This window comes from Calonectris borealis, chromosome 1 (assembly GCF_964195595.1).
Source record: "Calonectris borealis chromosome 1, bCalBor7.hap1.2, whole genome shotgun sequence".
NCBI classification, from domain to species: domain Eukaryota; kingdom Metazoa; phylum Chordata; class Aves; order Procellariiformes; family Procellariidae; genus Calonectris; species Calonectris borealis.
Window position 1 is genome coordinate 63,338,161 of NC_134312.1, and position 12,159 is coordinate 63,350,319.

General features: G+C 41.7%; 1 protein-coding gene across 7 annotated transcripts in view; it reads right to left on the reverse strand.

The window, feature by feature from the left end:
• TBXAS1 (thromboxane A synthase 1) overlaps positions 1-12,159 on the reverse strand; it is a 235,350-nt gene that overhangs the window by 180,836 nt on the left and 42,355 nt on the right. For 4 of the 7 annotated variants that reach the window (XM_075157658.1, XM_075157690.1, XM_075157666.1 and 1 more), the window contains exon 2: positions 1,369-1,462. In XM_075157658.1, coding sequence (XP_075013759.1) covers positions 1,369-1,462 — 94 coding nt within the window. Of the gene's footprint in view, positions 1-1,368; positions 1,463-7,732; positions 7,782-7,820; positions 8,013-12,159 lie in introns of those variants that run through there. The other 3 variants (XM_075157698.1, XM_075157674.1, XM_075157682.1) reach the window with 3 other exon arrangements.

Consider the following 12,159-nt stretch of genomic DNA (forward strand, 5'->3'; position numbering starts at 1 on the left):
CACAGCTACCTTTGATTTTTTTTTTTTCTAAAAGTTAGTTAAATCAAGTTTGTCTTTTCTTCATTAGCCTGCTTTAAGTGAATTTAGTGAATGCAACTCTGGTAATGAAATTTGCCTAACAGATCATAGATAATGGTTCACCAAAACTTTCCACTTGTACGCTGGTACAGGGCAAGCCTATCTACAGCATATCAAAATAACTTAGTCTCTAGGCACCTTCTCCTACAGCAAGTGTTAGGAGGTGACTAATGATAAAAGGATTTTATCACCAAAGAGCTACAGAACGAGTAACTTCATGCCATCCAGCTGAACTGAAACCAGAAGAGTGAACTGGTCTGTATTCCACACTACCAGCATCCCCTGTATGTTAAAGTCACCCTGTCAATTCCAGTTCAAATTAATCAAGAGCGGATCAAGTCTCCCTTTTATGCTATTTTCTAAATGAAAACAGATGTACATGTAAAACTGGTATTTAAATGGGTTTTACCTAATAATGAGTCAGGTATTGACAGAACAATCACAGTGAAGACCAAGGTAAGAGGCACTATATTCACATTAATAATTCAAATCTCAGCATGGATATTGATGACCATGCACTTAAAAAAGGAAATTGGGCAGCAGCTGGAGTTAGCCCAGATTTCCTGAAAAGTAGTTGGAACGCAAGAGAGATGCACAAGAAGGATTTTATTGTAAGATCCAATCAGAGAAATGGCAGCGCCTCATTATTAAGAGATCTTGGACCCTCAGAAGCATTGTTGAAATAGAGCAAGGAACAAAAACGCAGCATTAGCAGACTAATTAAAGGGGATGGGTGAGAAAAATAAGGGAATGAAGTCTGGAGGCAGAATCCCAATACTTCCCCTTCTTCCCTCCTCCCAGTCCCAATATCTGGGGTACAGAGCAACAGCGTTCAGTGATACCTAATTCCAGTTACTGCTTAGGAGCAAGCAACATTATAAGCTTTAAAATAATGTGTACAATCAGCAAAAGCACAAACAAACAGAAAGGTCGTAGGAGCCAAAACCACTCAGAACAAACCAGTTGGGGCTAGTTAACATAATCTGCTCTATTCACATAACTAAGTTTGTTTCACTGAGGGCATGAACTTTCTTGGAAAAGCTCAAGTAATTAACTGCAGGAGCTTACACATATTCTTTCCCTCAAGTTTATTTTACCCTGAAATTAGAGCTGCTTGCACACAACTGCTTCTACCAATTCACTCAAAAAAGCTGATGTTTGCTTGTTCTTTCCAGAAGGAGACGCTTAAAGAGACGGTACTGTTGAAGTGTAGGATTCCCTTCAATTCCTCCTACTTCCTATCCACTCTTCCCATCACTTTGGATAGACACGAAGAAAACCATATCTTACCTCACGGAAAAAGAGCAGGTTTCCAATGAAAGGAAGAGGTGGAGGATGTCGGATCCCTACTTTGCTTAGTTTGGAGAATGCAGAAGTGGAGTACCTGGAAAAAATAAGGTAGTAAGTTAATTTTGAATCTTGTCATGATAGAACTTACCATGGTAATTGGTTCAGATGACTTCCCTGGATTCAGAGAGGGAGAAGATGCTTTCTGTGTTGGTCAAACAGAACTGCCAATGTTCTGTTTTTCCAATTGCTCAGCAGCTCCTTAGGTCACAGAAATAAATGCAACACACTTGTGCTTCAGAGAGGGCAAAAGAACAAAGGGACTCAAACACAGGCCTGCAAATTGAGCAGTGGAAATAGAGAGCTGCTCCTCTTCCCACAGAGGTCTTGTACGTCAGAAGCTACATGAGGTTACAAACGAGATCAAAATAGGCATTTGGGTCTTGACTACTGTGGCACAGCTGGGAAGGGAACAAGACAGATCTTCAGACTATTATTTTCTTCTTCTTCCATCACCGCTACCTATACAGATCACAGAACAAGAATTCAAACTAGTCTCAGTTGTGCATGAGCCAAGACACTGTCAGTATGTTCAAGTCAAGCCTAGTATTTGGGCCAGATATGCTGATTAAGTGATTTTCCAGCTGCCAGTCAGCAAATTAAACAAAGATAAAAAATACAGGCAAACAACCCCCAGACTGAAAAGCTTCATGCATCCCTTGTTTCAGATGAAACTGTGGCATGTTGACAAGGACAATGCTAGCAAAAAAAGAAAAAAGAAAAATCCAACCCAAAGTCTTTTTTGCTCCCTCCCCTCCTGATTTCTTAATACAAACAATGGATTTAAGTCAGTGGACTTCAATTAGTGAAACCTGAAAGAAACCAAGCTAACAGCAGCAGCTTTGATTAGCCAAAAACACAATAATGCTGAATACCAGCATGCTGAACACTATCACCAGGAGGACCAGGGCAAAAGAGCTTTAAGATTAATAAAGGCTGTGTCTATATTAACACTGTAGCTCAGAGCAATAGTATAGTGGTAAAGCTCTCCCCCTGCACGATGGTTCCATGTCTGGGGCAGTTTTGACACATGCAACCATCCTTTTTTTGAGAGGAAACTGAACTTGAAGCTCTGCTCCAATCCTTCATCTCTTACCAGGGCAGGTCTGAACTAATGAGCGGTCCTTTAGCTTTGAACCCCAAGTGTGACTGTTTAGTCCTGGGGAGCAAATTAAATCCAGCCCAAAATAAAAACGGTGAACTGCATATAGCGTAGAGGTCACGATATCAACTGCTTTAGTCCACCGAGTCTGCAAGTCATTCCAATGAGATAATAGAGAGACAGCAGAAGCAGTGCCCTTAGATCCCGACGGGCTGACTCCCTCTTAACCCCAGTGTACAGCCTTGTTGACTCTGAAAACTATGCTAACCCATTGCTATGACTTGGACCTCTCCCCCTTCAGGTCCAATAATCGACACATGCCTCATTTGAAATGCCCTACATGATGCAGGCAGGAATATTCCGGTTTAACTTAATGGGCAAACAGCGCACAATTCTTGGGGGTCAGGGAGGAGAGGGAAGAGAAAAGAAGAGAGTTAGTATCGAGTTAGTAGTTTTTTGTACTTCCGTTCCCTGAGATTTCCTTGCAGCGCAGTACCTATTGTCTTAAGGGGTTTTCTTTTGTGAAGATATTTTTTTCAAAAATCATAATCAGAAGATACAGATTTGATCATTTTTAAATAGCGACAATGTTGTTTTTATGGGGCAGTACAAACCTTCACAAACACAAGCCGTATCAATAGAAATGATGTGTCTTCAGTCTGTGCAAGGGCACTATTTCAGTATGACAGGGTATCGTGGAATAAAGGCACAGAAGTCGACATTTATTACACATTTTATACATATTATTGACTTTTTGGTTACTTAACCGCTTTAAAAAAATATAAGAGCTTTTCCTTATTGAAACAGCTAATACTCTTGGGGAAACAAAGTGTTTAAACTTCAAAACAACAAACAGCCTACACGATACATTTTCTTCCCTAAAGAGAGGAATTTTCGCTGTAGTTTGAAATCTTCCTAAAGTGTCTTTGTGTCATAGCAAAGTCCCCATCTTCAGTATGTAAACAGTGGGAAAGATGTAAATCTCTCTCAATGGAAACCCGTCAATTTTGCGGCACTTTATCCTGGATGTTTTCACTGTAAAATACATGGCAGATCACAAAACACCAGGCTGGGCTACAGTTAACTGCTAATTTCACTGTAGACCAGACACTCTGTAGACTCCCGGTCTCCACATACTGCAAAGTGAAAAGCGACTGCAACAGAGCCTTACAGTACACAAAGTGAACAATGTGATCACCAAATATTTAAAAAGGAGCAGAACTAATGAGTACAGTGCACTCAGTTTCACAAGACAAGAAACACCCAGACTCTGAAGACTATTTATGCTTAGATGAGCCGTTCATCTTTGTCAGCTTCTGAACATTACTGGCAGCTCCACGCAGCTGAGGATTGGCTTTCCTTTTTCCCCTCCCAATGTGGTTTTCTCTGATGCTTTTTACAAAGTTACATTTGAAGTAGGTTTTCAAAAGGTAAGGAAACACGGCTTACGGTGAGATGGAAAACAGAAGTGCTGTAGTCAAGCTACACACTGAAATATAACAACGAAAGGGTAAGGCCAGCAGGAAAAAAGAAATCTCATCAATAAACACATCTGGCTCTACCCTATGATTTCACAATATTTCTGGTATTGTCGAAATATCTGCAGTTTTGCAGAAAAGAAAACAGTATGCAAGTGCTTAAAGACTGATGGTGCTGCATGCGTGGAAGAAGGACGATCTACCATTGCACGGGTAATCTTGACTTCGGCCATTTCTAATGTAACGGCTTATGTTCTGCAACCTTAAATATTATTTTAAGAGCCTTTTTCCCCACCTCTGCAATATTTCAGCTCATTCCCACCATTTTGGGTGGGGGAGAGAGAGGAAGGAGCGACTTGGGGGCTTCTTTTAAAAAAGAAGAAAATAAAAATTGTCCTGTATAACACACAATGAACATCAGCAATTCATGAAGCTGACAGCTTCATGGCACAAACCTTTGCCTTTTCAGCCAGAAGCAACCGATAACTCGAACAGGCTAATTTATGTGATTCGGCTACTCAGCACACCCATGACACACACTTGGCCAGTAACTCACAGAGCTGTGTGCTGGGAAGCACACTGGGAAAACAGTGGCCGAGTTTTGTTGCTGGGAAGGGGGGGTGGGCTAGAAGCTGGGAGAGTGCAAACAGGCAGGGTTGCCTTGTAGGCAGTCGCAAGACGTTCGTCTGGAGAAGCATCTAAATGAAAGAGTTCTGAGCCTGCCTTATCACCAGCGGGAAGTCTTATTTCTCACTCTGCCACTTACACACTTCTGTGTTACTTCATCACAAAAATTAATCTGGTATCAGGCAAGCTCCTTCTGTTGCTGTGGGTGCACACGGAGGGTAGAAGACCAGCTAATGGACTAGAAGGGCTAAGTCAAATGCAAAATCTAGAAAAAGAGAAGATACTGAGAGGTGACCAAGATGACCAAAGATATGCAACAACTTCTCTACAAGGAATAAGCAAACAGGCTATAATCTTAATCCTGGAAAATAGAAGCAACTGATGCACGATATGACAAATATATTTAAGATCCTGCACGGCTTAGAAAATACAGAAAGAATTATTACCCACTATTTAAAAAAAAAAAAAAATTTAAATCCACAAATGAATATTCAGGTGGCAGGATTAAAAATGCAGCACTTTTCCAAGTAATCAATATACTAACTATGGAACTCCTTGCCATAGGATGTTTATTCCAGAAGCTTAAAAAGCTTCAAAAAGTGTTAAATTAATGAAAGGAAAAAAAAATCAGCAGGCACTTTTAATTTGTGAATTTAACAAATATAAGAGAATCACATGGAAAAGATTAAAGGGAAGGAGGGAAAATTAATCAAATTTATTTTCCTAAGAAGGGAACTAGTCTGTAAGCTTCCAATGGCAGAATAAGAGATTAGACTGTTATAAAACCTAAAAGATTAAACTTCAGACACTTCAGTTTTCCTAAGAGGAAAAGAGGAAGGAGTATTTGTGCAAAGGGAGGGCCAGGAAAAAGGATAAGACTCTGATGGCAGCAATATTTACTGGACAATCTAACACATTCTCACTCAAAGGAGAAACATACCCTAATATTTACACATGTAGGGCTTCCTGCACAACTATTAATTTAAAACCCTGGCATTGTATTTTGAACAAAGTGACAAGACATCAAAAGAAACCAGAGGAACAGCAGTAATGAAGTAGATCAATAAACAATTCAATAACTCTTTGAAGACGTTCAAATGGCTTCTCAGAGCTAGATGCTCTCTGTATATATTAAACATGACTGTTAAAAGAAAGTTAACACGCCAAATACATTCTTGTAGGCCAGCATGGCAGATTTAAGCTCTCTGAAATACGAACTTCTCTCCTCAAAACACCATGCAAAAAATAAGAAGAAAGAGTTAAAATCAACAGATAATTAACAGAAGTTGTGATGGATATGTAATCAACAGAACTAGCCATCTGCCCAGCCAGGTCAGTACTGATTAGTACTGCAAGAAAAAGTATTATACAGTCTACCATTAAGTGCAATCAATTTGTGCAGCAGATAACATTACAGAGTTGCCAATTCTGCATCACACAATTCAACATACCAGTGAAATTACCCCAAATTTCTCTCAATAGAGAAAGTGCGTCATTCCTTCTACATCTAAGTAATGCACAACCTAATAATATCGGAAAGCTATAAACTAGGACACTCAGATAAAAAAGTGATGTTATTTAATCTCATTGTTGGGAGCTGGGAGGTGCATTATTTTGGAAGACTGAATGGGAAAACAAAGTATTTTGCTGAGGTAATGGAAATCATTCCTGCCAAACAAGAGATAATCCTCATGCATTTTCACCTATTTGCCTCTATTTACATATACCCATACCAAATCCCAGTTAACACTGGGATGTGTTTTGCTCACAGAGTAGTGATAATATACAAAATAATGGTAGCCTCCCCAACATTACAGTGATGGCTCATATGAAAATATACAAGCATTCCTGGGAGCACTGCCTAGACAGCACAGTCTCACCAAAACATTGATATCATTCCTGGGCTGGCTACAGAGTTAGACTTTCTGCTCTTAGCCCTCTCTGGGAAATTTTGCATTACAGGTCACTGGAGAGCTGCCATCACACAAGTCTTTCCTCTAGTCTGATGCTCAGGATATTTAAGATAGAAAATCATTATCTGGTCCCATTCTGATAGAGGAACACACAGAACCCAGGTCTTGCAAGTGGGTGAGTATTGCAGCCAAAGTGGATACCACCCCAGATAAATACAACCACCTCTGGTTATTACCTCCAGAAAGTGTACTCACCAAAAGAAAAACAAAACAAAACACAAAATTAAATCAGCTGTCCATCCCCAAAAGACAGGTAGGTCCTGAAGCACTCTCTTACAAAGCAGAAGAGAGAAAAATAGGGAAAGTAAATCCCTCTTAGAACCTGTTCTAACCTTGGTCCACAAAGGTTACCAAATTGCCCTTTACTATTACCTAGCAGTACCCTAAAAATGGAGGGGTTTGCTGAAAGAAAATACACTTGGTTGCGTAGAATACCAGGCTCAGAGTAAGGAATGATTACTATTCCTCCAAAAAAAGATTCAGAATATCCACAAGTATAATTTCAGTACATTCTAGAGGCAAGCTTCAAAAGAGGCTTTAGCCAGTTTGGGATAAGGCTATCTGAGTACTGCAATTTCATTTTCAAGCTCAACAAATCTATACTTTTTAACTATGAATTTGTAGGGCTGTAATAGCAGTTTCAGAGATAATGAGAACTTCCATGTAACACTTGCTCTCCTTAATGACTTGCATGCACTCCCAGTGTTTTAATTTTGACATAATTGCACAAGAAAAAGACAGACATTACACACACTTGCACCATCTGCCTCCACAGGGGCAGATGTTTTCCAGCTGCAAAACCTAAATGACCATAGGATTATTATTTCATTGAAACATTTGCTAATGCACCAGGAATAATGTGCAGGAAAGGCCAAATTATAAACCGAATATTAAATTTATACCTCATCTATCTGTTAACAATCATTTTTTAATCCATACTGTTCTGGTCTGCTGAACAATTTTTTTAGTGTCTCTTATCTTAAGAGAACCGAAGGCTCAAGGGACTGGTTGTAATAAGGCTGCAGGTTGTCACAGCATGTTTAAAGTTTTGGGGGTTACTTTGATTTAAAAAAAAGGAAAAAAAATTAGCAGTTGAATCAAGGCCAATTAAATGAAAAAGCCCGTACAGAAAAGCAACACACTTCACCATGCTCCAGAGTAGCCCTGGGAGAGACAGATGGTCCGTACAGCAGGCCAATGACAATATTTCATCACCTCTCTCAGAGTGCAGCCCCTTCACACTGGGCGGTGACTTTTCCAAATAAAGAGCAAAAGAACAAGAGTCATAAATCCACAGCTTCAGCCCTTCATCGTTGGCTCAACACCTTTAAACAAAGTGATGGAGGTCAGCACTGTCTCTTGCATCTCTGTGTCCTGATAGCAACATATACCCTTGGGAAAAGAGGTGGGACCTCCACCCCATGTGGATGTAAAGGGTGGTCTCCTCACCAGGAGGAGTGTCCACAGCATATCTGAGGTCTGGTGCATATGTGAGGCCATACACGATGTCCGCAGGAAGCCTGGGTCAGAGCTGATAGCTAAGCTCAGCTCTCATGTCACAGCCCCACTGCCTTAACCACAGGCCAAGCCTTCCTTTCGCTCCCTAGGACCACTGGTACCGTACCTCTCTTAAGGACCAGCTTCCTCTTCCTCCTTTTTATTCATGCAGATGTTGTGAGGCACACAGAAGAAAATGGTACCACCTCAAGCCATAAACGTTCTTGCTTCAGCCAGGAAGACTGAAGTTTGCACAAACGGGTGCATTGCTAGAAACACAGTTTTCAGAAACCATAGTAAAATTTTGTAAAGTTTTTTCTTCCTCCCTACGTAACTACATATCTTAATTTTGTAATTGGACATCTAATTGCATAATTAAAAAGACATGAAGTTGCAGCTTAATTAGTCTTTCTAATTGTTATGCAAGTTCATAACCTAGTGATGCAACTCCATTTGCAGAAAACATGGCACCTGTTTCTGTATGCATCTCAACCCTTCCTACATACCAGGAATAATGGTACGGATGAGGGATGCAGTTTCATGCTTAAATCGAGAGAGGAAAGTCTGCTTGGGAGCCTGATCATTCTAGCTTTTCATTGCCATAAAGGAGGTGGGACTCACCAGGCCACTGGCCCATTATTTCATAAAGTCAAAAAGGGGTTGCAGTGCTATGTGGCTGCACTCCTGAAATGTTATCTAGCACACACAGCAAGTAGTGATGTGCTGTGCAGGCAAAGCCAAGTTGTATTCCCACTAGCGCATACATACCTCAGCTGCCTTTCATTTTTTAATCCATGCAGTTCTGGTCTATCGGACAACTTGCTGGATGTCTGTTGCTGTCAGGGAACTGGTCTGAGGGTTCAGGTCTTGTACCGCATTTCTCCACAGCAACAGTACGTACGGAGCTATTAAGAACCAGCTGGCACAAGCGCTGCATGGAGCCGCACCCTGCCAGGGAAACCCCTGGGAAAGACAAAATTGCTTCAGGAGGTTCAGTGCCTCCCAGTGCTTTTGGGCCTGAGACTTCTTCCTTGCCTGAAGGCGAGGTGGGGGACACAGTCCTTCCTCCCTTTTTGAGACCAGCCTGGCAGTATACATATGGCAGGATGGCAGGCACCAAAGCACAGACAAAAAGAGTTACTGGAACAAACCTCCGGGCATCTTCCCCACTTGTAGACTCAAATGAGCTGCTCTGACAGACTGCAGGGACAATGCACCTCCCTTTAGACAGTTCTGGATAAATGCAGACAGACCTCTTGATTACACGGCACATGAAATAATTATTTAATTTATTTATTTTTAAAGTTAACATCAAGGGGCCACCATCCATCCAGTGCACTGAATGTGGCAGAGGTCCTGCCGACCAGAAACAGATGGAATCAGAGCGCCAGAGATCATTTCATAGTGTAGAGAGCCTGAATTAATGGTCCACAGCCCAACTTTGTTCTGGCATTTCCTCACTTGTGTGTGCTTGACTTTACAAGCTCAATAATGTGCCTTTAATGCAGTTTTCTGTGCGAGTTCTCAGGTTTTTTAAAAGCTCATTAAAAATCCATCACATTGCATCATTTTGCATCCCCAGGGGTCATCAAAAGACCCTAGAACTATGACAGAGACCTTTGCCAAGTGAGCTAATGGTGGAGCTGACAGAAGAAGCAGGTTGTCTTTCACGCAAGGGAGCTGCGAGGCACAGCCTGCCAGAGGGTCTCTCTAATACTTGCTCAGAGAGAAAAGACAGCAAAATTGAAGAGTTCCTAACCAAAAAGCTGGGCTCCTTGCTGGGTGCCGACACCTCACCAGTGAGCCCTCATCTGCTCCTCTGGCAGCACCGCTGCATCCCTGCTCTTCCTCATCCATAGTCCTGCCGCCACTCCCAGCCCCAATCTCTGCTTCTCACTTGAGCAAACCTGCACTGCTCCCCTCGCCCCTCCTTTTGCAACACAGTCCCATGCTGTTTCCTACCAGCCATTCGCCATCCTCCATGCAGCGATTTATCCCAGGACAGCTTGTACAAATCCCCTCCTTTCTCATCACTTTGACACCCACAGGACACCACCCTTCCCACCTCCCCGGCAGCGCTGCAAACAGGTGGTGGGCGAGTCGAGGGGAAAAGGGTTGGTGGAGAGGCAAGACAGGCTCCCCGCTTGCAGTTCTTGTGCCCAAGCCTCATTGATGCTATCGCATGGGGGATCCATTACAGAAACGCTTTTCTCAGTCGCTGTAATTGGAGCAAGCTGAACTGCTCTCAGGGACTTGCTGTCTGGTCAACCCTCAGCGCAGACAAAGGGTAGGAATATGCTTAGCAAAGACAGAATCAGAAATATTAGCTTAAAATTATATACGAACATAAGAGATTCCATGAATGTGTGCTAACTGCAATTTTTCAAAGACTTACAATTTGTCCGAATTTGCCTCAGAAAGGCAAAAAGTACATCCACTGACAAAAAACACCTCCTGTCACCAAATATTTAATCCCTGCGTCAAAGCTAATATAAAAATCAAACACCATCTCTAAAGAGCAATAATAAAAAAAAAAACAACCAGAAACATCCCAAAAATAAAACAAACCAACATTTTTCTTTAGCCTTTGTCTCAGAAAATATGGAGCTCATTTTAACTGAAATTTTTCAATAATTCCACCTACAGCAGACACCAGCCCTGGAAAACTTCAAGTCTAGTTGCTTACAGTTTGGTAAAGCAATAGGCAATTGAAAATAAAGTTGTATAATGGGAGCATCACACAACCTTAATTTGTGGTGCTCTCAGACCCGCCTATAATTAAGTATGCCAGATTAAAAATAAAGGAAGTGCTGGCTCTCAGTCTGAAAGCGCACATAAAATCTCAGCTCATAGCTAGTTATCTTATGCAAGTTCTAATCCATTATAGTAGGGGGGTGACAATGACAATGTTGCCTGACCCCTAATTGCAGGAAAGATGCTATAATACTGTACATACCAGACAGCCTATGATAAACTTGAAATTAATACTGGAGACTCTGCCTGCTCCCCGCGACTTGAAACCTGGGAGTACTCTGATGCCACAAGGAGAAAGGATGCCTCTTTATTTTTCTTTTCTTGCCCAGATTTTCATTCCTCTGTTTCTCTCATTTTCCATCATTTCCAACACAAATAAAAACCACCACAAATTATTAAATTACACTTCACACACACACACACTCTTCATTTCCACACCATTCAGGTAAAAAGGAGGCACAAACACCTCTGGAGCAGTGATCCCCTGTCCTGGCAGGTGGCTGAACCAGCCACATGAAGCAGCATAGAAGGACCCACTGGAAGTGAGAATGCTTCAGGGAACAAATGACAATCTGCTACTTCACGAAGTAGCACTGGTGCTGGCTGCAAAGCCTCAGAATTAAGCAAGAGAAGCTACCATACATGCATCTAAATAGCGTGAGTCCAGAGCTCGGTTTTGCTGCATTGATTTAATACCCCTAGAATTGAAGTGAAGGGTGTCCGGACCTCCCTTCGTGAAAAGGAGCAAAGCACTGTGGTCACCAAGGAACAACAACATTAATTTCTGAAGGGAAGAAGAGACAATCCTTCCAACCTCAAGGCTCCTGCACACACGAACAGCAAGTGGAAGTACAGAAGTGGGTTTCAAAGGCTTGTGGAAATACAGAAAATAAACTCAGTCTCCTCTTTTCCTTTGCACCTTATTCATGACTTCTTGAGTACCTATGAACTGACAAGAGTTGAGCCCACAGGAAAGAGGAGTAACTCAGTCCTTTTCATAATGTGAATTCATCTCATAAGAGACAAAGTAGATAGAGCAAGGAACATGCATAACTTTTGTTCCCTACCCCAGCACTAGCAGAATACCCTTTAGCAACCATAGGCATGAGACAGAAAGAGCAGTGAAATTATTTCAATCACCTTTCAGTGTGCTTGAGCAGTCAATTGCCATCACCAGCCCGAGTAAGCTATCCTGGGCCACTAACAAAGGCTGATACCTACTACAAAACAGAAGGTAGTTGCATAGATGCCAAACAAAGCCAAAGGAAAAGCAGAATTTCAAACAGACTGGATGAAAGGATCA